This window comes from Halichoeres trimaculatus, unplaced genomic scaffold (genome assembly GCF_033239565.1).
Source record: "Halichoeres trimaculatus isolate MK-OKI-2021-1 unplaced genomic scaffold, fHalTri1.1 fHalTri1_scaffold_22, whole genome shotgun sequence".
Classification (NCBI taxonomy): Eukaryota; Metazoa; Chordata; class Actinopteri; order Labriformes; family Labridae; genus Halichoeres; species Halichoeres trimaculatus.
In genome coordinates, this window is record NW_027437200.1 from 21,306,606 (window position 1) to 21,332,966 (window position 26,361).

A 26,361-nucleotide genomic window follows, 5' to 3' on the forward strand; every position below is an offset into this window, starting at 1 on the left:
AGGAATGTCGTAGACAGATGAAACCAACGCCGAAATGTTCGTCTTATTTTGTTGGACACATTGGAGGGAAAACCGGCAGGAGCCCGAGGACCCGTCTAACGCTGCTTGCAGCTTTAATTATTATTATTATTTTATTTATTAATTTAATTCATCACCCAGTTTAACTGTATGAGATTAAATACCCAGAAACATTCTTACAACAAATAATAATCTCCCAAACATAAACTGGCTTGAATTTTAGTTCAAGGTTTAGCAAAAAAAGGTTTTTGGAACAACCAGAATAGCAGATTTTAAGAAAACATTAAGTGCATAATTTTATGAAATACACATTATATCAAATACATGTGAGTGAGACCTGTGTAAAGTACAATACCCTATTTGTATTACATTATTATATATATATATATATTTTTGTAGCGCTAGTGTGAGTTCAACATTTGTCCAGCAGATGGCAAACAATTTTAAACAACAACTGGAGCAAAATATTATAATTACCCACACTTCTTTTGATGGCATTTCAAATTTTTACAGTAAGCGTTTTTTGTGCCAATGTTTCATTTTTTTTTCTCAGTTCCAGGATGTTTGTTATGAAAAATTATATTTTCAATACCAAACATAAAAGTCATTGTTTTGGCTTTATAAAAACACACTAAGCTTTGCAAATTCAACAGTGGCAACTAGTTTTATTAAGTCATTTTTTTTGCATAAAAGACCACCAGCACCATAAGGTCCTCTTTCCATGATGTTCAGATGAGATTTTCTTTACCATTTTTTACCACATGGTCAACAGGTAGAGGTCAAATCTTTGACTTTATCAGCGCATTTGGATTTTTTTATTTTTTTTTGCAATCACTTTGGCTACCAAGAAAATTTGAACATTGTTTGAGGGTTTTCACCTATCAAAATCAAGCATCTATCACAGTCAGCTGATATCTGAAAGAGCAGGGCAGTAAAGCATATTTGACATACACATTATTTATTTTCACATTTGAAATATGAGACAGGAGACAGAATATTTCTCATAAGCTTTTATTAATATTTAAGGTTGCTTTTTTTAAGGATGTTCATTTTTTACACAGAAATTAGCCACACAAGTAATTTGATTGTATTCTCTTTACATTTTTTTTTTACTCTTTTTTTTATTGTTAATCATATTATTCTCCCTTATTAGCTCTAATGCTAGAAAAGTTACACAAGAACTATCACACGGTTAACTAACTTGTGAGCACATTGGGACGGTAAAACTAACACTTCACGGAGGTAAAAACAAAACAAATCAAAGTTGAAACAATGAGGGGGAAGAGAAATGTGGAAAATTAAAGAGACGAACAAAAGACAAATTGGACAAGCATTTACAATCACACAGCCTTGCTTCACTCTCCATGAAGTAGTACCTCTTCTTTTCCCTTATTTGGCAATTTAATTTTCTAGGCTCCGCCCACTTTTTCCTTATTTGGTAGATGGTGCCACCTTAGGGTGTTTGAGTTAATTTAAGCCCGGTAGGAGCCGCATGTTTACATTCCTCACCTCAGCAACTTGCTGCATCAACCGTTGTTGATGTGTCTGCCTGGCTCGCCACCTGACTTTCCTATCGCTCTATCTACGCGTCACCAAACAGGTTTTGGAGAGGAGCACTAGACAGCATGTGAAACAAACAGGCAACCCTCAAACTAAAAATAAAAGCAAACAAAAAAAAATTATGATACTGCTCGTCAAAGAAAAATAACGAATGCAATGCTGCATCAGATTGCACGCTTACAAAAGCACATGCACTCTGAGGATATCAGTTTGGGTCCAAATAAGGGTCCGTTTTTTTTTTTAAAGAAGGGTCGCTCGAATGGCTACATGACGTAGGGCAGTGCTAAGCTTTATGGTTTCTGCTTTTTGAGGATTAATGAAGAAATTCAGTGACATTATTATGAAAACCGCTAACAGCTAAGGGCTAACAGCAAGATGTTTGGCTCTTAATTTGGCAGTTTGAATATTTATTGGCTGACACTCCAGATTGGCTGTTGTAAGCTTGTATTTTTAAAGTTAGTAGTAAAGGCTAAGCGTTAGCCTCTAGTTGCTAACCCAGTGTTTTGGCAGTGAAGGGGCTGGTACATTGTCATGAATAAGTCACAGGGGGTCTAGTTGGTCTCATTACTGATCAAAATCTAACTTTTGAATTGGACCCTGGCCCTTTTTGCTGCATTTATTGTGCTTATAGGATACAAGCGCCTCCATACACCACAAATTTCCTTCCTCAGACATACGCACATCACACGGACACTCGACGCCGTTGCTTGAATTAAAGCCACTTGTTGCATTCATCTCACCTCACACCGCACTGGGACTTCAGTATGCTAGCTGGGTTTTGTCGGAGGTAAATACGCGCTGGCAAGGCTAAGAGTTAGACCTGGATGTTACACAGTGATCCCTTTTTGGCCCCGCCGGACGCTGAAAGTGTAATCCAAGCTAGCATGCTACTTTGGTGACGTAACGCTCCCTTTGTGGATATGAGGTTACAAAGAACGCCAGCAATATTGGAAGCACTATTTTCAGACTACGGCTAACAATAGGGCGGTAGCTAGCTAGCTAGCTAGCTTACACCCTCAGTCTCACATAGGCTTTCCTTCAGTCCTCCATGTTAGCTTGCGGCTAACAAAGCAGCACATACACACACAAACAAATCCAGATAAAAAAAAGAGAAATAATAATCCAGTCGGTATTCACATGAGCTGATACCAGGCATGCATTTTTCAACAGTCCCAAAAAAAAAAAAGACTTCCTGCCCGATTCCTCAAACCAATGGGAAAACAAAACTGTCACTCACAGACGGGGCAAATGGAAGACATAAACAACCCGGCGACATCAAGGAGGAAGTAGTCACTATAATGGCTCTCATTGGCTGTTGCCAAGCAACAGGTCAACCAACCAGAAGCTTCAGCCCCTTGCTGAGGCAGGTTACAGTTAAGAAAATAAAATCAGAGTAAAGAAAATAAAATACACAGTAAAAACTAGCTTAAAAAGTAGTAGACACACATTGTTATATGCTATAGTATGTTTTTTTAATCTATCGTTTTAAAGTCATTGCTTAATAAAGAGAAAAGTGTTACTGTTTTTTTTCTATTACATCATCATCATCATCATCATCATCATCATCATCATCATCATCGTTGTTAGCGTCAGCATCAAGAACATGATCAGTTTGAGGATTATGACTATAAAGGAGTGTGGTCTCTACAGGCCTCCGTAGCTAAATGAGAGGGCGCTATCAGCTGACTGAGGGAGAGGGGCGTGGTTGCCATGTTTCCCCACATCCCCCTTTTTCATTTTAATCTCTTTTACTTTGTTTCTGTGTGACAGGACGGCCCGATGCAGCTGGAAAGGGGGGATGTGAGGAAAAGGACGTGTATGTGGTGCAAATCTCCTTCAGCATCTCCTCCTCCCTCCCTCCCTCCCTCCCTCTCCTCGTCTGCTCTCCTACTCTGCTCTTGTGGGGAATGATGGGAGTTGTAGTGACAAATAAGTAACCCATTCGTCTTGTTCCTGCGTTACTCTCCTGCTTCATCTTTCCCTTCCTTCCTCCTTTCCTTCCTTCCTTCCTTATCCCTCTTCCTCTTTTTATTTTAATTTTTTTTTGCTTCAGCAGGACACCTCCATCGTTTGGGAGGGGCTAGGCGGCATCTGGCCGCCCTGTGAACCCTGGGACAGGGTGCGGGAGCGGGAGCGGGAGCCATCCATGGAGTAGGAGGAGGACAGGGAGGTGGTGCGGGAGCGGGAGAGGCGGGTCATGCAGGACGAAGCCACTGCGGAGAGAAAGATCAGGAAGAAACATTAGATTTAGATTAAACATTAAGATTTGGTTCTCAGATTTAGTGCTTAGATATGACATTTAGATGATTGTATCAGGGTTTCATCTCTTTCTGTCCCTTGTAGTGCTATGACAGTTGATACCATGTATTATTTCCTCTGCTGAGTCACATGACCAGCTGCACGGACCTCTTACACAGTGTGTGACATCATCACGGAACTCCTAATCAGTGTGTGACATCATCGTGGAACTGCAGCAGCAGAGGGAGGATTCAAATTCACAAAAGTTTACAAACAAATCCTCATATTGGCCAGAATGTTGACCTAAGCTGTGTAAAAATATGATATTTTTGTGGGAAATTCTATCAAGAATCCATTCATGTCATTTTTAAAGCTGTACACCTTTACTTTTTTGTGTAGAAGCCCAAATGTGGAAGCCTGTGCGAGGTGGAGGCTACAAACCTATGTATTTTAATGGAGGGAGCTGAGATGGATTCTGTGGGGTCCATCAACAATGAAGGCTCGCTATTTGAAAACCAGGTCCGAAATAACAACTTCCAAAACAGGTTTTGTAAAGCAGGGTCTACTCTGTCATGTGAGAAAATTTCAAGCCGATACCACTTATGGTTTCGGAGAAGATAATTTTTGCAAAAAGGGTAAAAATGTGGCAGAATCTTATTTTGAAAGGCAAATTGCTGGCTTCCTGTGCGAGATAGTGCCATAGTGCCTGTCACCTTTTTGTGTGTCTTAATGAGATGAACATTTGGGCGTTGGTTTCATCTCTCTACGACATTCCTACCGCCCATTAGAGCCATTTTAGTGTGTTTTTGAGTGCCTAGGTGGCGCTAGAGAGCATATTATGGGATGTTGGGGGTCATGGTTGGTATCATATTGAAATGGTCAAAAAATCTGTTTCTGTTAATCATAATTTAGAGCTTCACTTCTTATTTACTGTCTATATTGAGTCCATGTTTGGTCAGAACCTCGGCCCCAAACCAACTTTTTCATTAAATAAGCAAAGTTAATGTTGCTTGTTTGCGGTCAAACCTCCTTTACTGATATTAAATAAAGACAGAATATTTAATTACACACCCGCAGATGTCACTGGTGTTTTAGTGTGAAGTGTGACCCTGTTAACTGGTGACTCCCAACTGTTAATCACTGATACCTTCAGCTGAGAGTCACCAGTTAGCACGGTCGCTATTAAATCAAATCACTGGTTGCTCTGTGACCGTCCTAACTTGATAGAAGTTGCCTCTATTGTGTGATATTGTTTCTGACAACTGACCACAGAACGACCGTACATTTTGATGCTAACAGGTTGAATTCAGTGTTTAAGAAATGCTAACTCGTCTGAATGAATGGAGCTAAATGCTGCTTCTGCGTGTGCATCTTTATGATGTCATAGACTGATATTCCCTTTATAGTTTTAAACTGAAACTTCAGAATCTGATTCAGAAATCTTTTGTGTTATTATCTGACGAGTCGACTTACTGTAGCCCATTCCCTGGATGAAATACTTGAACGCCTCAGTCAGTTTGGCCGGCTGCAAAAACAAAGGAAAGAGTTTTATACTGAGTAAAAAACTGTTTTGGCTCCCTCTTGTGGCAGCCAAAGAAAACAACTTTAAAAACAACATTCACTGATGACTAAAAGTGCTTTCATCCCATCTTATTCTGACAGGGTGTTTAGACCCAGTATCAGAAACTGTTGATGTGATGTTACCTGGGTCAGCTGAGGGAGGCCGCCAGCGTCAGCCATCTTTAAAAAAGGACAGAAGAAGAGAAAAAGGCTCAAATATAAAATCAAGTCAGTGAAAAAACAAATGAAACTGGAAATAGATGAAAGGGATCGTCACCTTTAGGAATGAGGTTGTTGTTGGGTCCATTTTGCTGTTGCACTCCACCTAGTGGCCACAGAGGGAACATCAGCAAACTATCAGAGCAACTAAGAGGTCGCTTAAAACTTGCAAAGTTTTGAATCAAGTGAATAAAACTTACAGCAGCATCCTCATACGGAGCTTGATCTCCAACCACCAACATCACTGGACACCTGAGGGCGACAGAATCCAGTTTAAAGTCTGGTACCAACACTTTTTTTTTTATTTTAAAGATTTGAAAAGTTTTGAGAAAATTTACTTGAAGGTGCTGTTGCGGTCGATGTTCAGGTCTCTGCGACTGTAAAGCAAAGAAAAGATGAGCTGTTTGTGATTTGAAGTGGTGCGTCGGCCCGTTTGATGACATCACCAGGTGTGTTTACCTGTTGTAGGTCTTCCAGAGGAGCTCTATGTTGATCAGATTAGACGCTTTGGAGATGCGCTCTCTGTGGGACTGCACTAGATCTGTGTTTGATGACAGCTCCTCCTGCAGGAAGAGATTCATTCACACATTTTTATCCTTTTTCAAAATAAAAAACAGATATAAACAAAGTTACTTCTTCATGTTTTAGTACCTGACTGAAGAGATGAGAGAGGATCTGCTCTGTAAGGGAGGAAGTCACAGAGCTGAGCTGCAGAGACAGAGAAATCAATGATAATATTCATGGTTAGGCTGATGTAATATGAGGGGCAGACACAATCAATAGTACTTAGAGACAAAGACCATGCAGCGGTGATGTGAGTCTGTTCCTACGGCGTCATTTAATGATGAGGAACTCATTTCAGAGCTAATCAGATTAAAACAGCGACATGCGTGGAATGAAGAAAAAGCACCTTCTGAGCGGCCCAGTCGATCCAGCCTCGAGCGTTGGTGTCGATGTTGATCAGGACCAGACCCTCCACTGAATCTGGGTTCGCAAGCTAGATCAAGAGACAAAAACTCTTTACTTTGACTTAGGTTTCATAATATTTGGACTTTATTTTCACTCCATTCTTAAAATATAACGACTTTATTTCAATGCTATTCTTGTAGTTAGGGATGGGTACCTTTCACATCTGAAAGGATATGGTACTGATGCCTGTTAACTGGCAATTGGTACCAATTACCAATTTTCGGTGCTTTTATGTGTTTATGTGGTAAAAAAAAAAACAATAAAATACATATTTTTTTCAATTTCACATAGTCTGGGATTTTTTTATTGTTTTCATTTCATATCTATTATAACAGGGTGCTGATACCTTTTGATTTTACCTGAACTGGTAAAGTTGGTAAAGTTGGGCCACAAGTTGGGTTACGATGAAATTCATCTTGTTTTACTGTGACTTTATTTCAACTTTAATTTCATAACATATCGACTGTATTTTCACAACAGTCTTGTAACATTAGGACCAATTTATCTCTTAAAAGGACTGTTTAATTCAGACTGTAATCTTGTAACATTGAAACAATCTTAAGACTTTGATTTTGTATTTTCATAACTTTATTCCAACAATATTCTCGTAATAATACAACTTTTTTTCAACTTAAATCTCACATTATTACATCCTGATTCAGTCTTGACTCTTATCAGATAATATATATTGACCTAGAGTGCAAGGAGTAAATTTTTGACATTAATTTTGTACAATTTGAACCAGATTTTGTTAAAAGTCTTGTTATACTATGAACTTAGACATTAACCTAATTATGTTGGAATTTTACTGAGACTTTTATTTTGTAACATTTCCACTTTTATTCAATATTATTATTATTTTCGTGCTTACGTAAATGTATGAAAACCACTTATCAAATTCTTGTGATATTCCAACACTGTTTTGACTTAAATCTTCTTCTATGACGCCTTTAATTTGCTCTGATTTCATAAAATTACGACTTCATTAATTTCAATGTTGATTTAGTTATTTTGACAACATATTGCAACATTTTGACCTTTTTTTTTTATAACCACACAATTTTGCAACCCTGCACTATGACTTTTATCTTAACATCTGTTTTAACTTTTTGTAAGAATTTTATTTCATTTTATTTTTTATTTTATTGTATTTAATTTTTTTAATCTCCTCTTTAACTGAATTTTATTTTATTTTATTTTTTAATTTATTGTATTTAATTTTTTTAATTTGCTCTTTAACTGAATTTTATTTTATTGTTTTTTATTTTATTGTATTTAATTTTTTTAATCTGCTCTTTAACTGAATTTTATTTTATTTTTTAATATGTTTTCTCTCTTTTAATCTGGTATTTACATCTTTATTTTGAATTTGATCTTGGATATTTCTACGTTATTCAACTTTTATTTTTTTATGATATTAATCACTTTTTGAGCAAAGTTTTGTAATATTTGGACCATATTTTGAACATATTTTGACCATAATCTTGTGATATTATAACCTAATATAGAATTTAATCTCTTAATTTTACTACTTAGGTTCAACTTTCCTTTTGTGATATTCTGACCTGAACCTTGTTATAATACAAATTTATCTTGACTATAATCTTGTGATTTTATTTTATTTAGACTTTGATTTTGTCATATTAAGACCTTATTTAAACTTTTTGACTTTAGTCTTGTAATATCGCCATCAAATTTAGACTTTTAAAAATAATTTTATTTCAACTATAATCTCATTTTATCAAGACTTCACTCAGTCTTACATCATGTTTTACATTTTCTTTTTTTTTTTCGTTGACGTTATCCTCCAGTATTATAGTGACATGCCATTCAACCAACAAGAAACGATAAATTCACTAAAAAAAATTGGAGAAGAAGAGATCAAAAGTTGGGACTCACTGCAAACTTGGAGAGGACGTACGCTCCGGCTCCCACACCGACCCCGATCACAGTACGGAAACTGTTAGAAAGACCAAACAAGTCAGTGAAATGTTTCCAAAGAGTACACTCACAACAATGTAGTCATGATAATTCTGGTCAGAGAAAATCAAAGTACTTCGACTCACTTGAAAAACTGCAGGACAGCGGGGATCATCTCTGCTACGGTGTCCATGGAGGGATACTGGTAACTGCAACAGGAAACACAAACATCTCTCCTTATTGTAAAAACCAGGACAACACTTGAGTTTCTTTCTCAGGGCGAGCAGAAAAACTCCCATCAAACCTCTGTGCTGCTCATGACTTACTTATTATTCCAGCTTAAGGGCGACAGTGGTTCGTTTTACCCACAGGGATTTAAACCAGAGATAAAACATAAGCTTTGATTCCTCGAATCACCAACAGGGGTTAGGGGTCACAGCCAAGATGCCGTGACAATACATGAGAGCAAATCCTCCTGAGCCCCTCGGAAAGTCACGGAGAGGAAGAGGAGTGATAGAGAAGTGTCAGGGGAAGAAGTAAGAAGTGTGCAAAGAGGAAGAGGAGGGATGGATTTTAGTTAAATCTGCGACGAGAGAGTATTAGAGAGCGCTGAGGAGGGAGATGTGAGAGATGGGACTGTTGAGTATTTTTGGAAGAGATTAGGTTTAAGCCTTCCACAGAGGATTGTCTCCATTTCTGAGAAGTTTACTGAGAAAAAGAAAAGGTTACAGCAGGACAGCGAGGGACTACAAGCGTGTAAATACGATCAGGCGGAGCTGGTTTGGTCCGTACCCTACGGGGTAGGCGGCGGCCCCTTCCTCCTGCCCTGGAGCGTCCACGTGGATCAGGGTGAAGTTCTTCACGATCTCCTGCATCTCCTCGAACTTGAAGAGAGGAGAGAAGCAGCTCTTACCTGGAGAAGAGGAGGAAGAGGAGGAGAGGAGTCAGACACGGAGGTGAAGAAGAGGTCAGAGGATTGGAAAAGGAGAGAAACTCACTGTTCAGACCGACGTCATGGAACGTGAGGATGGCAGGCCTGCGGGTGGTCCGTGTGCCATGGAGGGTCACGTGCAGGACACCGTGAGGGGTCTCGATACTGTGCTCCTGGAAACACCAAAAGAGGAAAAACATATGTTTAGGCTGAACCACAAAGGTAGAAAGTCTTTATTTACTGGGAGTCTGATTTCTGAACTCATTGGACGTTCCAGGACCAGGTTTACGGGGCGTCACTGGCGTCCAGCACTTGGTCAAGTAATTTCTACTTCACCCCTATCATCAACCACCTTGATACGAAGGAACAAAAGGAAGTTTGACTCGAGAGACATCTACATCTCAAGTTTTAACTGATCTTTTGTGAGGAATGACCCTTCCCAGCCACCAGGGCGCCCCACTAGTGCCAAACCCAAACCAGTCCCAAATAAATGTGGAGGGTTGTATCAGGATACAAGATATCGTGAAACCAGTGATATACAGGAGGTCGTCAACCTAGGTGGTTCTCGACTTACGTCATTTTGTCCGTACGACGCCAATAAACATATGTACAAAAGAAAATATAGAAGGTTTTGAAGTTTCGCCGCTCTGTTGTACTAGTTCCTGATGCGGAGTGCATGTGAATACACAGCTACGCAGTGCTATGCGATCATCAGCATCGTCTACTTTGTCTCGAGTCGTGTCACACTGTAGATTGTCTGTTTTTATTGAAATGCCTATTTTGATTTTCTGTACTGTTTTCCCATGACTATGAAGTATAACACGTGTTTGGATAGTTATTTAGAGATTTAGGGGTATTAAGGGTAAAATTCCGACTTACGTGGAATTTTGGGTTGTGACGCGCCGTAGGAACAGAACTCATTGGTAACTCGAGGACCGCCTGAAGATCTTCCTGCTAGGCTTCTAATCACTAAAACTGCACTTCCCACAACCTTTTGTATTATCATATTTTTACTTAAGAAAATTGCTTACTTTCCTTGAACTCATGGTCTCGTTGTATCATATAGACATTGAGATATCAGGCTTTAATATCGAGATATGAAATTTTGTCTATAACCGATTCGCCCAAATGGCAACCTGGGAAGTGTAATTGTACTTTCATTGTCTTTGTTTCCACTGCTTGAGACGCCCCATCTCCTGATTCCTCAATAAGATTCCAGACCCTTTCGTCTTATATCTAGACCTCAGACACCTTCTGCCCAACCTCTAGGCCTCTGTATCAATGTGGATTCCTGCAGCAGACAGAGGGGCGTGAAGAGTACCTTAAGGGGCGTTTCTCTCAAGCATAAATATTTTACTTGCACAATGTTCAAGGTCTTTCTACACTTTGATCGTTCGCGTGTTTGACTGACTTTTTCTTTGCAAAGAAAATAAAAACTTGCTGGCCGGCAGAAGTCTCGATTTCATTCTTGGGAGGAAACAGGAAAATTGCATGACAAAATCCAATGCCCCTTTTCCACCAAGCACTTCAGTTTGGTTCGTCTTGGTACAGCACGTATTTTGTGCCGTTTACTAACTAAATCCAGTACAGGTCCCTAAATTACCGACCTGTAAAGGGCCATGTTTTTGTACCCTTCTTGGGGTGCCAGACAAACCAGTCCAACCCCAGAAGGTGGAGCTAGAAATACTGCAGATCATTGATTGGTGGAAAGAATCTCCTGGTGGCTCACAGTCTTCTCTGAAACAAAGCTTGATTGGTCTTTGTAGCAAATAGCCAATCTCAAAGAAGACGAATTTCTGGATGTCTTCCATCATTGCTCTTTGTTTACTATGTTGCGCCTGTCTCCTCCGTTAGATTTATCAGCGTGGTACACTGTGTCGTATGACCAGGGGTACCACCACCATGTTGCTATGCCGTCACGCTATTATGTAGCTGGTGCCTCCTACCAAGAAGACTGTGGATCAGCCAACAGGATCAGGTTTTATCGATCTGAATTGGACCACCTGGTCGAAACAGGGCTACAGATACAACTGGACTAGTAACACGAAGTGGAGCACTTTCAGTTTCCGTATCAGGTGTGCCTCAGAAAACCAAGAAAAAAAAGCCAAGGAATCCTTTTTTTAACAGGTAAAAAAAACTATTTTTATTTGGATGGTCATGGTATTTTGCGTTTCGTCATCAAGGCTTCGTCAAGACTTCTTCAAATAACTTTTCTCTCAACAGGGAAGTTGTACCTAGGCCATGAGTTGTGGCCTTTAGGTCGTGTTTACTGAAAATGTGAAACTGCAGTTCCTTAAGCATCCACTAGAGGCTGGCTGATGAAAACACCAGAAACCACAGACACCAAGACAAAAATGATGATCTTCAGACAAAAATAACCAATGTTTCCAAACAGGTTTGGTCGAAGCAGTTCATTTCCCCGATGGATGAATTATTTTGAAGCTCCTTATTTTCTATTTTATATTCTATTTCATATTCTATTTTATTAAGTTATTAAACTTACGAGTTTTGCTCATAAAAGGGCACAGCTGACTTGAAATATGTTTCAATATATGTTTCTTACCTGTCCTTGGTCCAGGAGTATCCTGGCGGCCAGTTCAGCATCCTGTAAGGAGGGAGAGGAGGAAGAGGAAGAATTCATTAGAGGACAGAAAAAAGGGAAACCAACACATCTGCTGTGGTTAATAATTGTCTGAAACGTGATGTCTGTCTGAGCAAGAATCCAAAACCCAGAGATCATCCTTACAGTTATTTTAAAGAAGGACGAAGGGAAAGTTTTCACATTGGTTGAGCTGACATCGTCTGATTTTAACATTTCTGCCCTCTTCCTAAATGAGCCCCCCCCTCAGGCCTGCTGCGACGTGCTCCCCTCTCATTCAGCAGCGAGCGTCTCTTTCAGAGGAGCAGGTGTTTGTAGGGTTGGAGGATTACTCAGAGGAAATCTGTCAGCGGGAGTTTCTGAACGGGGTCTTCATCTCCAACCTTTGATCCATTTTACCCACTAATGAATTACTAACATGGCAAATTAAGAGGCTGAAGTGGATGGGGTGGGGGGGTGGGGGGGTGTATTTAAAGGGCCTGAAAGGTTGAGGATGGGCTGAATCGTGAAAGGTCAAAGTCTCCATGAGTCAGTTTGTCGCTGGTGTTACGTTCGTTACGGGTACGAGTGGCAGCACAGGATTAGATCAGCTGACGAACAAATCTTTGGTTCTTGTTTATTAGTGGAAAGAGTTATTTCTCACATTTTAAATGTCATAAAGGAAACTTTAACCTCCTGTTAAAGAGAAAATAACTCACAGTCTCAGTTTTTTCTTATTTGGCCCATGGACTCTCCACATTACCATAAATAAAACCATTCGTATGAGTTATGTTTCTTCCTTAAATTTACAATAAAATATTTCATTCCCTTTTTAAGTACTCACTTAAAACAGACCTTCACTTCACTTCAGTTCAAGAGGCCCAGGGATCATTTATCTTCTACTCCTCTAAAATCTTTGCAGTTTGGTAAAAACAAAGCTTCAGAACGTCCAGAAATTACTACAGAAATGTAAACTTTTATACCCTGTAGACTGGAAATGCAGCAAAAAAAACAAACAAAGAAAGTGCATCAACAGTAATATTTCAAATCAAGAAGCCAAGAGGGCATCTCAAAAATTAGTGTAAACTGTTCTCAATATTATATAAAAAGTTGGCGTGCACTCTCCTTTATACCGCCTCTCAACTGGTGTAAATCCTGGTAATTACATCTCAAGAATTGGCGTAAACTCTCGTAATCACATCTCAAATTTTGGTGAAATATTCTGTAACATCATTTAAAAAGTGGCGTAAACTCCTTTAATACCATCTGAAAAAATGGTTGTGAACTGTCCTTAATATTATCTCAAAAGTAAGCGCAAAGTGTCCTTTAACTGTCTCAAAACTTGGCGCAAACTCCCGAAATAACGATAGTGTAAACTTACGTTACACTGTCTCAAAAATTAGTGTAAACTGTTCCTAATATTATCTCAAAAATTAGTGTGAACTGTTCCTAATATCATCTCAAAAATTGGTGTTAACTCAAACGGCTCAATATATTATCTCAAAAGATGGCGTGAACCCTCCTTTATACTGCCTCACAATTGGTGTAAACCCTGGTTATTACATCTCAAAAATTGGCATGAAGTCTTGAAATACCATCATCTAAAAATTGGTGTAAACTCCATTCAAAGCATCTCAAAAATAGGTTTAAACCCTGGTAATGACATCTCAAAAATTGGCATTATTAACATCATCTTAAAATTGGCGTAAACTCCAGTTATACCATCTTAAAAAACTGGTGTGAACTGTCCTCAATATTATCCTAAAAATTTGCTTGAACACTCCTTTATATTGTTTAAAAAATTGGCGTAAATGCTATAAACATCAGCTCAAAAACTGGCATAAATTCCCATTATACCATCTCATAAATTGGTGTAAACTGTCTTCAATATTATTTAAAGAATTGGCGTAAATGCTTTTAATCACATCTCAAAAAGTGGCATCATATTCTGTAACATTGTCTAAAAATGGGAGTAAACTCCTGCAATACCATCTCAAAAAGTGGTATGAACTGTCCTTAATATGATCTCAAAAGTTGTTGTAAACTGTCAGTTAAACTGTCACAGAAGTTTTTGTTTACACTTTTAAAAACTCACGTTCACCTGAGCGAAAAGTATGTGCTTCCAAAAGCTGACGATGTTTTGGTATTTTGTCAGTTTTATTTTTTCAGTTGAAATCATGTTTAAAAAGTGAAGAAACATCCAGTGTGTAACATCTTAATGTTTCCCCCTGTGTGTCAAAGTGTAGCTGTTGTTTTTGTTTCTGGGCTGTAACTCCCAGTTTGTCCAGCAGGGGTCAGCGGCAGCAGCAGCGAGACGCAGACGTCTCCTCTCTGCGTCTGCACGGCAACATCGGCGCAGCAGAGCAGAGGAGCTGCTCAGGCTCCCTCTGGGCTTTGACGTCAACGCCGCACATCCGAGCCAGCGCTGCAGCTGTGCACTGACACACACACACACACACTCTGCTCTTACACACACTCATACACACACATGCACATGTGAAATCATGAACATGTGTTGGCAGCACATGTTGTCGTATGTTGGCTTTGCTCACACTCACATCTGTGCACAAACACACACCAACACACACCAAGCACCAGCTCTTGTTTTTCAGTCTCCTGGGTGCCTTACACACACATGCACACACACACACACACACACACACACACACACACACACACACACACACACACACACACACTGCCTGCTCTTTGAGCTTCATATGAAGCACTTTGCTCTGACTACCATGTAATTACTGCACTTCTTGGTGCTCATGTGTGTTTTCTATTCTTGGAGGAAACTGGTGTGTGCTTTTCCTCGCTGTCTGTACAATGTGTACATTCTGCGTGTGTGTGTGTGTGTGTTGCATCACCACTGACCTTTGCCTCAGCCTGACCCGTGAGTAACGGCTTCTCCTCCGTGATGGCGATCTCCTGCATTTCTGTCGTCATGGTGTCGCCTCCTGCGTGGGAGGAAGAGGGCGAAGCATTAAGACGTGTTGACTCTTTCACGCTCTGCTCTCTGTGGCGTAACAACGAACACGCTACTTCAACAGTTCCACACGCCACCAGGTGGGAACAGGTGTGCAAAAACACACTTAGCAGAGAAAACTACGGGGCCCACACATGGCACATGAACACGCAGGAAGCGAGTGATTAAATACAGTATGTGTGTGTTTCCCTCCGGGATTAACAAAGAAGTTAATTAGTGCTCCGCGCCGGCAGAATTGTGCAGAAAAGGATTGTGGGACGGATGAAGGAAGAGCTCAATGAGAGCTACTCGACTTATTGTTCCACGAGTACATCACAGGCTTAAAACACTCAGACGGCGGCGAGGCTATGTTACAAATCAGCCAAACGTACCAAAGATGACGGAAACAGAGAGGCCAGATGAATCAAAGCGGGGAACGACGGCGCCGAGATGAGACCAGGTTTTGTGAAATAACAACCAGAGGCGGCGGCTGGCTGTGACAAACAAGTGTGTGATAAGGACGAAGAAAAGAACAGAGCTTTATCAGACCACGGTTAGTCGAGCGTGCGGCTTACTCTCAGCTAAGTGTGTGTTTGAGTGTGTGTGTGTGTGTGTTAAAGTGCGAGTCCACAGGAGCAGGTGGAAAATAAACGCTGCTCCCGAAGGCACCGGAGAGGTGGTCGGTCAGTTTGAGATAAGTTAATTTAATTTAGACTAATTGATGTTTAAACAAGGAGGACAAAAGGGGTTTCCGGAAAGAGCCAAAGATCCTGAGGACACTGACTCTCACTGTCTCTAACTCTTTCAATGTATCATTCTTCACTTCCAAGGTCCAATATCTTGATTTTCTGGGATTATAGACAAAAGAATTGTGACAACAGCTCAGCTCGCAGCCCCCTCTCTCAGCTGGATCAACAGGAAACCAGAGCCACTGCTGTCAATCACCAAATAACTTCTAACTTGATCACTCAATAAATTCTTATTTACATGCTAACATCCAAAAACTATGCCAAGCAGCAGCTCAGTTCACAGCCCCTCAGACTAACATGTTCTTACAAAGTGAATTAAACAGTTTTTTGGTCCAGCCTCAAATCACAGCGGAGGTAATTTAAGGTTTCCTCTCTCATACATCAGGGTATACCTTGCCCTTTTACTAAGCAGACCGAGGCCATGTCCTCATGGAGCCAGGTAACTTGAAAACAAAGTATATTTTTATATGTTTAGGCCATGCAGCAACCTCCGGTCTAAGAATATGAGACGATGCTAAAGTGCTGAAATCTGCTGTTTCTTGAGTGTCCGCTTGAGGCTGGCTCTGGAAGTTCAGGAAGTTACGTACACACCAAGCAAAAAAAAAGCTGTTTTCACAGCAGAAATAAACAGTCTGGTCTTGTCTAAGTCGCTAAATTTACTATCAGCACACACTTTTTATAACTCAGCCGTTCAGAGATCCCAAGCTCGCCCAGTTAGAGGCACAGTTCAATTCACGTGACCGATGGACGCCTTAAAGCTGTACTTGAAGCCCCTGTCACTTCCAATATGGCCGTGATAGACAATTTGCTTCCAAAATCCATTTTCAGAAACAGACAGGTGAACAAAAAATAGCCTTATGGCTATGGCACTGGTTTCACATCTGAAAAACACTGCCACCTATGGGTTTGGCATGCTTCCAGCTGCATTTACTGGCTGATTTGCACGGTTAAGTGTGCACAACAATATCTTTAAAATGGAAGAGGTGGGATATTCGTTTTAGAAAAGCCTTGGTTTCTATCTTTTTGACATGACAAGATGTTATTTCTGTCTCTACATGGTATTGCATTCACATTTCTCCTCAGAACAGAGTTCGGCAGAAAAATCTCTGCCTTTTTTCACACGCACTCCCAGGGCCATCCCTTTGAATACGGCAATGCTCTCCTGCGAGTAGCACAACATTGCTATACCTATCTTCTTGTTTTTCTGTTTAAGATAAAAAATGTCACAGGCACCTGTTGAAATCTCCACATTCTTGCTGTCATTAAATAAAAATAAATAAATAAATTAAAACATAAAGCTCCTGGAGAAATGCCTCATTTTTGTCAGTTTGCAACCCTTGTTGACAAAGTGTTTCTGTATTTTAAGGCTACATCAATTAGAAATAAAAATCTAATTACCTCAAAGTGTCTTTCATTGAAATTTATTTAATTAATTTAATTAAAATTTAATAAAATAAAAATATAAAATAATTGATTATTATTATTTTTCATCCGTTTATCTTTTTTTTCTTTTCAAGAAAAGTGAAGCCCTTTTGGGAGTTTCAGGTCTCAAAGTGTCTTTCATTAAATTTTTTTTTAATTTTAATTAAAATTTAATAAGATAATAATTTTAAATTATTTTTTATTTTTATTTTTCATCCATTTTTCCTTTTCTTTTCTTTTTAGAAAAACAAAGCTTTCTTTGGAGTTTCAGACGTTCATAACACCGAGACAGAAAGTCACTCTTTATGCTGATGACCTTTTGTTTTTCTTTCATGGCTCATAAAAAGGCACTGGAATTACTTTCAGTCCATTTTTTATCTGGCAAAAAATTAGCCTACTCACAGGAGCTTTAAAAATCTCTGAAACAACAGAAAAAATTCTCCGTTCAGATGATGTTTTGTAGAATTTTGACCGTAAGTGTATCTTATTTTTCCTGCTGTACCAAACAGTCCCTTCAGCAAACACTCATCGTGTTATGCAATTTGACAACTTGGTAAGCCTTTTCTGTGAGAGCTCCTTCCTTCCTGCTGTTTTGCATACTCCCTCTGCTCCTTTAAATTTTCATTCTGTCCTATTTCCTTAATGCTTTGTGCAAAATGAAAGATCCAATCAGATCTGGTGTTCTGTGTTTTTTTAAGTCTGTTCTGCTGATTGAAGCTGATTGGTGAACACCAGGCCAAAGGGCGTATGAACAGTAACTGAGCAGGCACAGGTTGTTATTGTGTCCAGCTGACGGCGCTACGTCCGCTCTGACATTTAAAAATGAGACACTGGACCTTTTATTGTGTGCGCCCTTATAAACTCATGACTGTATTCCATCTGCAGATTTAAGCTCACATCAGAGGAGGGAGGGCGGTCTGTGTGTGTGTGTGTGTGTGTGTGTGTGTGTGTGTGTGTGCACTCATCAGAAAAATGAACTGCAACCCCCAGGGGACCTGTGTCTTAGTGGGTCTCAAACGGAAATGATTCATCACCAAAGCAACCTCCAGGCACACACACGCACACACACACACACACACACACACACACACACACGCACACACGCACACACGCACTCATCATCTCAATTGTTTGCCATCCATCTCCCCTGCCCTCCTTTCACATACGTCTGTTTATTGGTCCAGCACATATTGTATTTTACAGGCCCGCTTTCCATTTCGGTTGGTGGCGAAATAGGAAAAAAATAAAACAGCAGTTACTCAATATGAGAAAGTGTCTCCTATCAATGATTTATTTCCCAGAATGCAAAGCTGAAGCAGCCTCTGTAGCCACTAACATGTTCCTACAACTTTTCATATTTGGCAACCTTGGCCCAAAAGCGTTGTGTTCATTTCACAGTTCAAACAGGCAACCGTCAATCAAACTGAAAAACAAATTCAAAAGTAAAACTTTCCAAAAAACTTTTTGGTATTGGTCTCAACCCTGCAAATTTGGGCAGTTTATTTGCCTTTCGGCACTAATTCCAGTCTTGGTTTGGGTTTGATACGAACAAAACCTCCGTATGTGAGTTTATTTTGTGTTACATCCATTGACCATGTTTGTCAGAAATTTAATAACTAGATCAACTGTTTATCCTTCAACTCAGATGTTAACGTCCAGAACAGTTCATCTATTGAGTCTGTGAAAGTCCGATGGTTTGACAACCATAGTGCCTTGATGAAATTACCCTGAGAATACGCCAGATACATGTCCGTTCTTACTGTTTCTTGGGTATTGACTGCGTGTTTCCATTCGTCAACTCACAACTGGCAGCGTCTTCTGTCCGGCACTTTGCAGGACAGCTCCTACGCCAATGATGAGCCTCTCCTCACTTACGTTGGGCTATAAAACCTCAAACCTGTTGACTCCAGGCCTGGGTCTACCCACTATAATGGTTTGTTGCTGTAGTTAAGATAGATACCATCTGGTTTTGACTATGGATGGGTATTGAATTAGGTACTTTTATAGGTACGGACCAAATTCAGTCACCTGGTACCTGGTACCGGTTCACGAAAGATACCATGTTTCGGCACCTAAACCCATCCTTGTGATTGTGAGGGACTGGAAGAGTAGGTGATTTTCCATGCTGGACATGAACACAGCATTGCAAGGTTATATACTGATCAATAAATATGGTAATTGAAAAAAATGAGATTTTATTATAAAAAAAATTTATGTTTTTTTTACCACATACACACCAAAAAAGTATCGAAAATTAGTGCCATTGAGTATCAACACGGATTTCCAGGTACGGGGCATTGGTACCCTATCGTTTCAAATGTGAAAGGTACGCATATTTTATTTTTATGTGGTTTCTATGCACAACCTAACCCAAGCTTGATCTGCTTTGTACAAATTGACGTGTCACTGGCTCTGCATTTGGTACTGACCACTTCCACATAGACTTGAATAGTGATAGGGATCTAGCATAGTCAGACCAAAAAGTCTTTAGGTGTATTGCCTTCATGGTTTGCAATGGCGCCATCTTCCTAAGAACCGCAACTCAATGACCGTAACATTTTTAGTGTCTAAATAAAACCCTGGCCATTGATACCAAGAAATGGTCCCTTCTGAATTTTCTTTTTGTTGATAGCCCTGTATAAGGTTGAACTCTCAAACTGCAAAAAACAAAAATCTCACAAGTGTTTTGGTCTTATTTTCAGCAGAAAATGCCTTTTTGACTTATTATGAGCTACACTCACCTGGCTAGTCCAGAGAAATCTATTGTTCCAAGTTCATAAAAAAGACAAAAATAAGGTCTTAATTGCTTGTAACAAGTGAAAATAATCTGCCAATGGAACAAGAAAAATTTGCTTGATACTAGAATGATGACTTAATTCAAAAAACTTTTCTTTGCTGGTCCCCCTTGCCGGGACCGACAAGAGAACTTATTTCCACTGGGACCGGGACTCCTAGAAGTTTATAATCCATTGGAAGATTCTTTGGAGGCACCGTGACGTGCAATGTGGACTTTTTATGCACAATCGGACGCAAGGCACACACACTCAACACACCACCGACCCTGCCCAGAGACAAAAGACTTCCTCCCCAGGTATGTTATTATCTTCCCAGGTCAACGTGTGGAACGGTGATTGGGCGCCTGGACGATGGAGGGTGTTAACTATGGAAGACCGGGACTGTGGGGTTCTCCTGCTGGTCGCTACAACCTAAATTTAGGGGCGGTTTACACAACAACAGTTTTAGGGTGAAACACAAATGTTTTGTTGCATTTCAGCCTCGCGTTTACACGGAAACAGTTTCAGCCGACCTAAAACGCAAACTTTTCAAAACGGCCTCCAGAGTGAGCATCTGTTTTTCCACTTTTGAACTTAGCATTCACCAATACACCAGTTGATCGGCTCAACTCTACTTCAGTGGAGATCTACCAAAAGCAGCTTCTGGACAATACAGCTATAGCGCCACCTACAGGCCTGGCATGCTTACTACAGCGTTTTCAGTCGTTTCTGTGTAAACGCAGATTTTTGTCACTGCATTTTAACCTGTAAGGTCTGTATAACACTTGGTACCAGTCGACCAGTTCTCATCCCAAAACCACCCATTGAACAGAACTTCATCACAACCAGGGAAGTCCTTTATGGGTCACATGCTTCAAATGCCATCCTTGTTTGACCACTTGCTAAATATGAAACAAGGCAGCCCAGACTAATATTAACTCCTCATTCCGTCTACATACCTGGTTGGACTTGTCTGCCATCCAAGTTCAACCCTGTTGTACCCTCCATTTAACCCTTGACCTAAACCTTGAGGGACGCCACATCGAGCTTGTTTAGCTTTGGTTTAAATCCGTACCAAAGATGGTTGAAACTTGTGCTGGGACTCGTCCAAAGCTCCAGATCCAAGAACCAGAAACATCATCTATTAATGCCAGTGAGTTATTTTACTCTTTGCTGTGAGTCACACAGCGTAAGACGCTGATCTTTAGCTCATGTCCATAAGCCTCTGAAACACATCAGGATCTTTAACAAAGATAATACCGACAATCCTGACCACACATAGAAACAAAAAAACAACAAATCCTAAACCCTCTGAGACCGACTGTGTCCTCTTTCTCACCACCCCTCCCCCCGGTCTCCTCCGTGACCAGGGGGCTTATCGAGCCTGTTTCTGGACGGCGGCTTTGCCAAGGACTTTGGCGGCTCCAATTCAGCTAATATGCCTTCAGCGTCTCGCGCATACACAAATATACCATCGCAAAGGCAGAGGGGGAAAATGAAATCATTGACACAGACACTCTCTCTGGATACCGGCGCATAACTGAATATTAAATGATGTGAGTTTTAACTCAGTGCTGGGCATAATTCAATCAGTGAGGGCTGAGATGACTGGCAGGGGGAGCTGAAATGTTTGTGGGTCAAATACAAATGAGCTGAAACCAATCTGTGTGAAAGCAGCTGCTACTTTCTGAACATGTCCAACAGAAAAAGCTTCAGTGACATTATAAAAATATCTCAAAACACCGTCATTGTTCTTAAACTTTGATTACTATTAGCACAAATAGTGCTGGTAAGACTTTAGCATCTATCCCAAAGACACTGGAGCCGGTTTGGACAGCTGCTTACCCACAAGTAGCCTTAAACCTGACCCCTCTGGGTGACCATCAGACTCTCGTTAATACCAGAGTGTCCTTAGCCCCCTCTCTTTGGTGGATCCCTCATGTCCTGAGATGACTGCAGAGTAAATTTGTGTAAATGTAGCTCTGTGTGTATTTATAGGTCCCTGGTATTCCTCCGTGTGGATGTTTGGAAGGGCAAGTCCTGCTGCAACCTGAGCTCTCAAGAGTTTCTTTAAATAACAAATATTCCCCAGGAATCTGCTCAGTTAAAACCTTTAGACAAGGTTTCACAAGTTTATGACACGGTGTAAAATAAAAGTTGTGAAAACTTTGTATAATTATGAAAATCTGTCCAAAGTAAGGTAAGAACTAAGAGTTTAAGCTCCTCTGAGGAGTTTTTAAGTGGCTATAAACTCATTAAAGCCTTGTTTACATTAAAAAACAACTGAAAACAATAGAGTTTGCATGTCAGACCAGTAGGTGGCAGTGTAACTGTGGTATTAGCTGTGTCCTGAGACGGTTTTGTCTACGAAGGAAGACAAAAAGCTTTATGGGATGTTGGGGCACAAAGACTGCAACTGTTAGCCATATTTCTAAAAGCCTATGACACTCTGCTACATGACGCACAGCTAACTGCTAACAGCTACTTGGTATGAGGTACTGCTACCTGCTGCATGATATGCCACACAGCTACTTGCTATCTGCAACATGATATGACCTGCAGCTACCACCTGACTGCTACAAGACATGACATGAAGCTAAATGCTAACAGCATTATGACATGACATGCAGCTACTCCTACCAGCTACATGGTATGACGCACAACTACCCGCTAACAGCTACTTGGTATGTGGAACTGCTACATGATATTATGTTGCGCAGCTACTTGCTACCTGCTACATGACATGACATGAAGCTATCAGCTAACAGCTACATTACATGACATACAGCTACCTAAAACATGATATGATGCACAACTACCTGCTAAAAACTACTGGGTATGAGGTACTTCTACTACATGATATGTTGCGCAGCTTCTTGCTATCTGCTACATAACAGGACACAAAGCTACCTGCTAACAGCAATATGACATGACATGCAGCTACAGCTAACAGCTTCATTACATGCAGCTACTCCTACCAGCTACATGGTATGACGCACAACTACCCGCTAACAGCTACTTAGTATGAGGTACTGCTACTGGCTACATGACATGACATGCAGCTACTGCTTACAGCCACTTGACATGCTGCTTCCCACTTCCTGCTGCATGGCATGAACTGAAGCTTCCTGCTAAAAGCTACATGACATGACGCTCAACTACCTGCTAACGGCTACTTGGCATGAGGTACTTCTAACTGCTACATGATGTGCTGCCCAGCTACTTGCTACCTGCTACATAAATCTACCCGCTTACAGCAATATGACATGACATGCAGCTACCGCTAACAGCTACATGACATGGGGCTACCTGCTGCCTGCTACACGCATGACATAAAGCTACCTGCTAACAGCTACATGACATGAAGCACAACTACCTGCTACCTGCTACTTAGAATAAGGTACTTCTAACTTCTACATGATATGTTGCACAGCTACTAGCTACCTGCTTCATGACACAACATAAAGCTACTTGCTAACTGCAATATGACATGCTGCTAGCTGCTGCCTGCCCTATGGCATGGCATGAAGCTACCCTCTAACAGTGCTACAACATGACATGAAGCTACAGCTAACAGCTTCATGACATGAATTAGCACACAGCTAGTTGCTACCTGACATGAGGCGATGCTACCTGCTATGGTTTTGGTCCACCTCACTATTTCGTCTTCCCGCAAGTCAACATCTTCGTTATGCCAGTTTAACCAGACGTAGCCAACTTAGAACCCATGTTCAACAAGATGTTATGTGTTGACTGTGTTTGTTTACATCTGGGTAGTAGAGAACTAGAGCATTATAGCACTCAATAACTAGAGCTACCACCAAATTAAAATACCTCTGATTAATTCTGACGTCAGCTAGCGAGGCTAACTTTAATCTTTCATCGAGCTGAACGACCAACAGCTTCTACCAAAACATGGCAGACACATGACAATATCCTTCATTACAGAGCATGGATATGAGTTTCACATAATTCAACAGTTTTATTTAATCCTCTTTCTCTCTAACATACACATACCCACAGTTTGCTGATGCCGTAACGTTTTAATCGGCCTAACTCCCTCCATCATCCATCATCCATCTTCCTCTACCTCTGCCTCTGACTCCGACTCTGCCTCTCTGAGTCAGTGTGTTTCGGAGCGTGTAATAACTGTTAAACTGCACAGTGGGCACCGTCTGTCACCATTGGAAAGAGAAACAGGGAGATGGAGAGAAAAAGACAGATTTACATGAAAAGCAAGAAGGAAGCGAGGGAGAGGAAGCGAGGGAGAACGTGTCCTAAGCCAAGGGAAGAGGAAAAACGGAGAGTACGCCGTGCTCCCTGTCCACCGCTCTTCAGCTGTCAGACAACAGTTGTTCAGTTCATCTGTTGCACCAAACGGCCTCTTTGTCTCAGATATCAGGCAGAATTGAACACTTGCCCCAGTTGAATTAATCCTCACTTGTCCTGTGGGATTCATAATCATGCAGAGCAGTGGCATTTCATTTGTCCACCACGAGCAGGCTGTCTCATTCCAACATGTCACAATCTGTTTTCGTCAATCCTTCCTGTCACCCCCCCACCCTCCTCCTGTTTTTCTCTTCCCCGTCTTCCCCTCGCCTGCTCCCCTGTGTCACGCTGACTCCATCTCCTCATCCTTTGATGCAATGTCACCACGCAGCGACGGTGGATTTGGGGCTGCCAACAGACGCTGTGAACGCTCCAGAAGATGATCTTTGGGGATAATGCAGGTCTGGTTATGTTTTCCTGGGAAGCTGGTGCGTGATTGGCTGCTGCTGGGTGATGTTGACGCCCAAATGTTTGACTGAAACTGGTGCTGTTTCACATAAAAGACTGAAAACAAGGTTAAAGGGCAAAGGTGAAGTTTAAAAGAGTGAAGTCTAAACTAGGGCTGCACGATTATCGCAATCGCAATCGCAATCGCAATCGCAATGTCAGCACATGCAATTACGTAATCGCAAACGAGGATATCGCAATCGCAATCGCAATGTCACAAATGCAATTCAGATTTTTCTCCATGATAACCAAGCAAATCTGTAGACTCATCATGACACAACCTTTTTTATTAAATCACAAGCACAATCGCAATATTTTCCACCTAATCGCAAATCGCACCTTTTCCCCAAATCGTGCAGCTCTAGTCTAAACCTAAAAAACTAACAAAGGCACATTTAAAATCAAGAAGAAGGAAACACTTTTTGGTAAGTCTTACTAAATGTGAGGTTTTTAACAAACTTTGTATTCCACAACCTTAAAAATATCTGTTCCAGATACTGCTGGCCTCTAACAGATATCGGAATATGATGATTGGCCAATTCAAGAACAGACAAAAACAAAAAAATGAAGATTTTAAATCAGTTGATACGCACAAAATTTGGTAACCTATGTGCACATTTTGTCTTTTTACTCAAACCAAACCAAGAAATTTTGAAAACAGATCAGAAGATTTCCTGTTTGGTGGTTTTTATCTCAAGTTTAACCCCTATTTCCGTTCACATTTTCATAAAAATGGATGATACCTGCAACCGTAAACAGTTTTTGATTTCTAAAGACATTTCCCCAGTTGGTGTTTCGTGCTCTCCTGATGCCAATTTTGGGAACCTATAATTTAAATCATTTAAAGATCTTTTAAAAGAAATAGCTTAAGACTGTTTCTTTTTAATTATTATTCTTTATTTAATGAGGGACTAGCTAGTTGTTAAATCTGTGTTGGGGAAATTACCAACCAATCAGACCCTTACCCTGATGCTGTTCGGACTTTCCCTGCCAAATACAACATGACATAAAAAAACTGACTTGAAATCCAGCAATGTTCCAACTATAGTTCTTTTTTATGTCGTTTTTTTTCAGGCTTTTGTAACTTTGTTTCTGCATCTCATAGGGATGGGTACCGAATTAGGTACTTTTATACGTACCTACCGAATTCTGTCAAAAGTACCGGGTATCGATTCATGAAAAATCAAAAGGTACCATGTTTAGGTACCTAAATGTATCCTTGTGACTGTGAGGGAGTGGAAGAGTAGCCAATTTTCCATACTGGACATGAACACAGCATTGCAAGGTTATATATTGAAGAATAAATATGTTAAATTGATTTTTTTATATATTTAATTATTAAACAAATTGATATTTTTTACCTCATTAACACAAAAAAGTACCAAAACTTGGTACCATTGAGTACCGGTACTGATTGCCAGGTACCGGGCATCGGTACCGTATCATTTCAGATGTGTCAGGTACCCATCCCTAGCATCTCAATAAGTACCAAGGGTACAGAGTGAAATCTGGCCCTCGTTCATGGTCTGGTCTGCTGTCTGGACCAGGGAAGACACATCGTATTTCTGAGTTGACCATGAACACAGCATAAAATTTAGCACAACAAACATTTAGCATGCTGCTAACGTCCTAAAACACACTGTTAATTCAAGATGAAAAGGTCAAATAAAAGGTTGATG

General features: G+C 40.5%; 1 protein-coding gene across 1 annotated transcript in view; it reads right to left on the reverse strand.

Annotated features, from left to right (window-relative positions):
• Window positions 1–1,013: 1,013 nt before the first annotated feature.
• Window positions 1,014–26,361, reverse strand: part of ndrg2 (NDRG family member 2) — a 50,668-nt gene continuing 25,320 nt past the window's right edge. Inside the window, exons 2-16 of the mRNA XM_074699368.1 lie at window positions 14,871–14,953; window positions 11,979–12,020; window positions 9,483–9,588; window positions 9,277–9,397; window positions 8,631–8,693; window positions 8,464–8,524; window positions 6,506–6,592; window positions 6,247–6,303; window positions 6,055–6,158; window positions 5,934–5,972; window positions 5,796–5,847; window positions 5,654–5,701; window positions 5,521–5,556; window positions 5,290–5,341; window positions 1,014–3,791 (exon numbers count right to left, since the gene is read on the reverse strand). Coding sequence (XP_074555469.1) covers window positions 3,628–3,791; window positions 5,290–5,341; window positions 5,521–5,556; window positions 5,654–5,701; window positions 5,796–5,847; window positions 5,934–5,972; window positions 6,055–6,158; window positions 6,247–6,303; window positions 6,506–6,592; window positions 8,464–8,524; window positions 8,631–8,693; window positions 9,277–9,397; window positions 9,483–9,588; window positions 11,979–12,020; window positions 14,871–14,942 — 1,104 coding nt within the window. The 5' untranslated portion in view covers window positions 14,943–14,953 and the 3' untranslated portion in view covers window positions 1,014–3,627. The remainder of the gene's footprint in view (window positions 3,792–5,289; window positions 5,342–5,520; window positions 5,557–5,653; window positions 5,702–5,795; window positions 5,848–5,933; window positions 5,973–6,054; window positions 6,159–6,246; window positions 6,304–6,505; window positions 6,593–8,463; window positions 8,525–8,630; window positions 8,694–9,276; window positions 9,398–9,482; window positions 9,589–11,978; window positions 12,021–14,870; window positions 14,954–26,361) is intronic.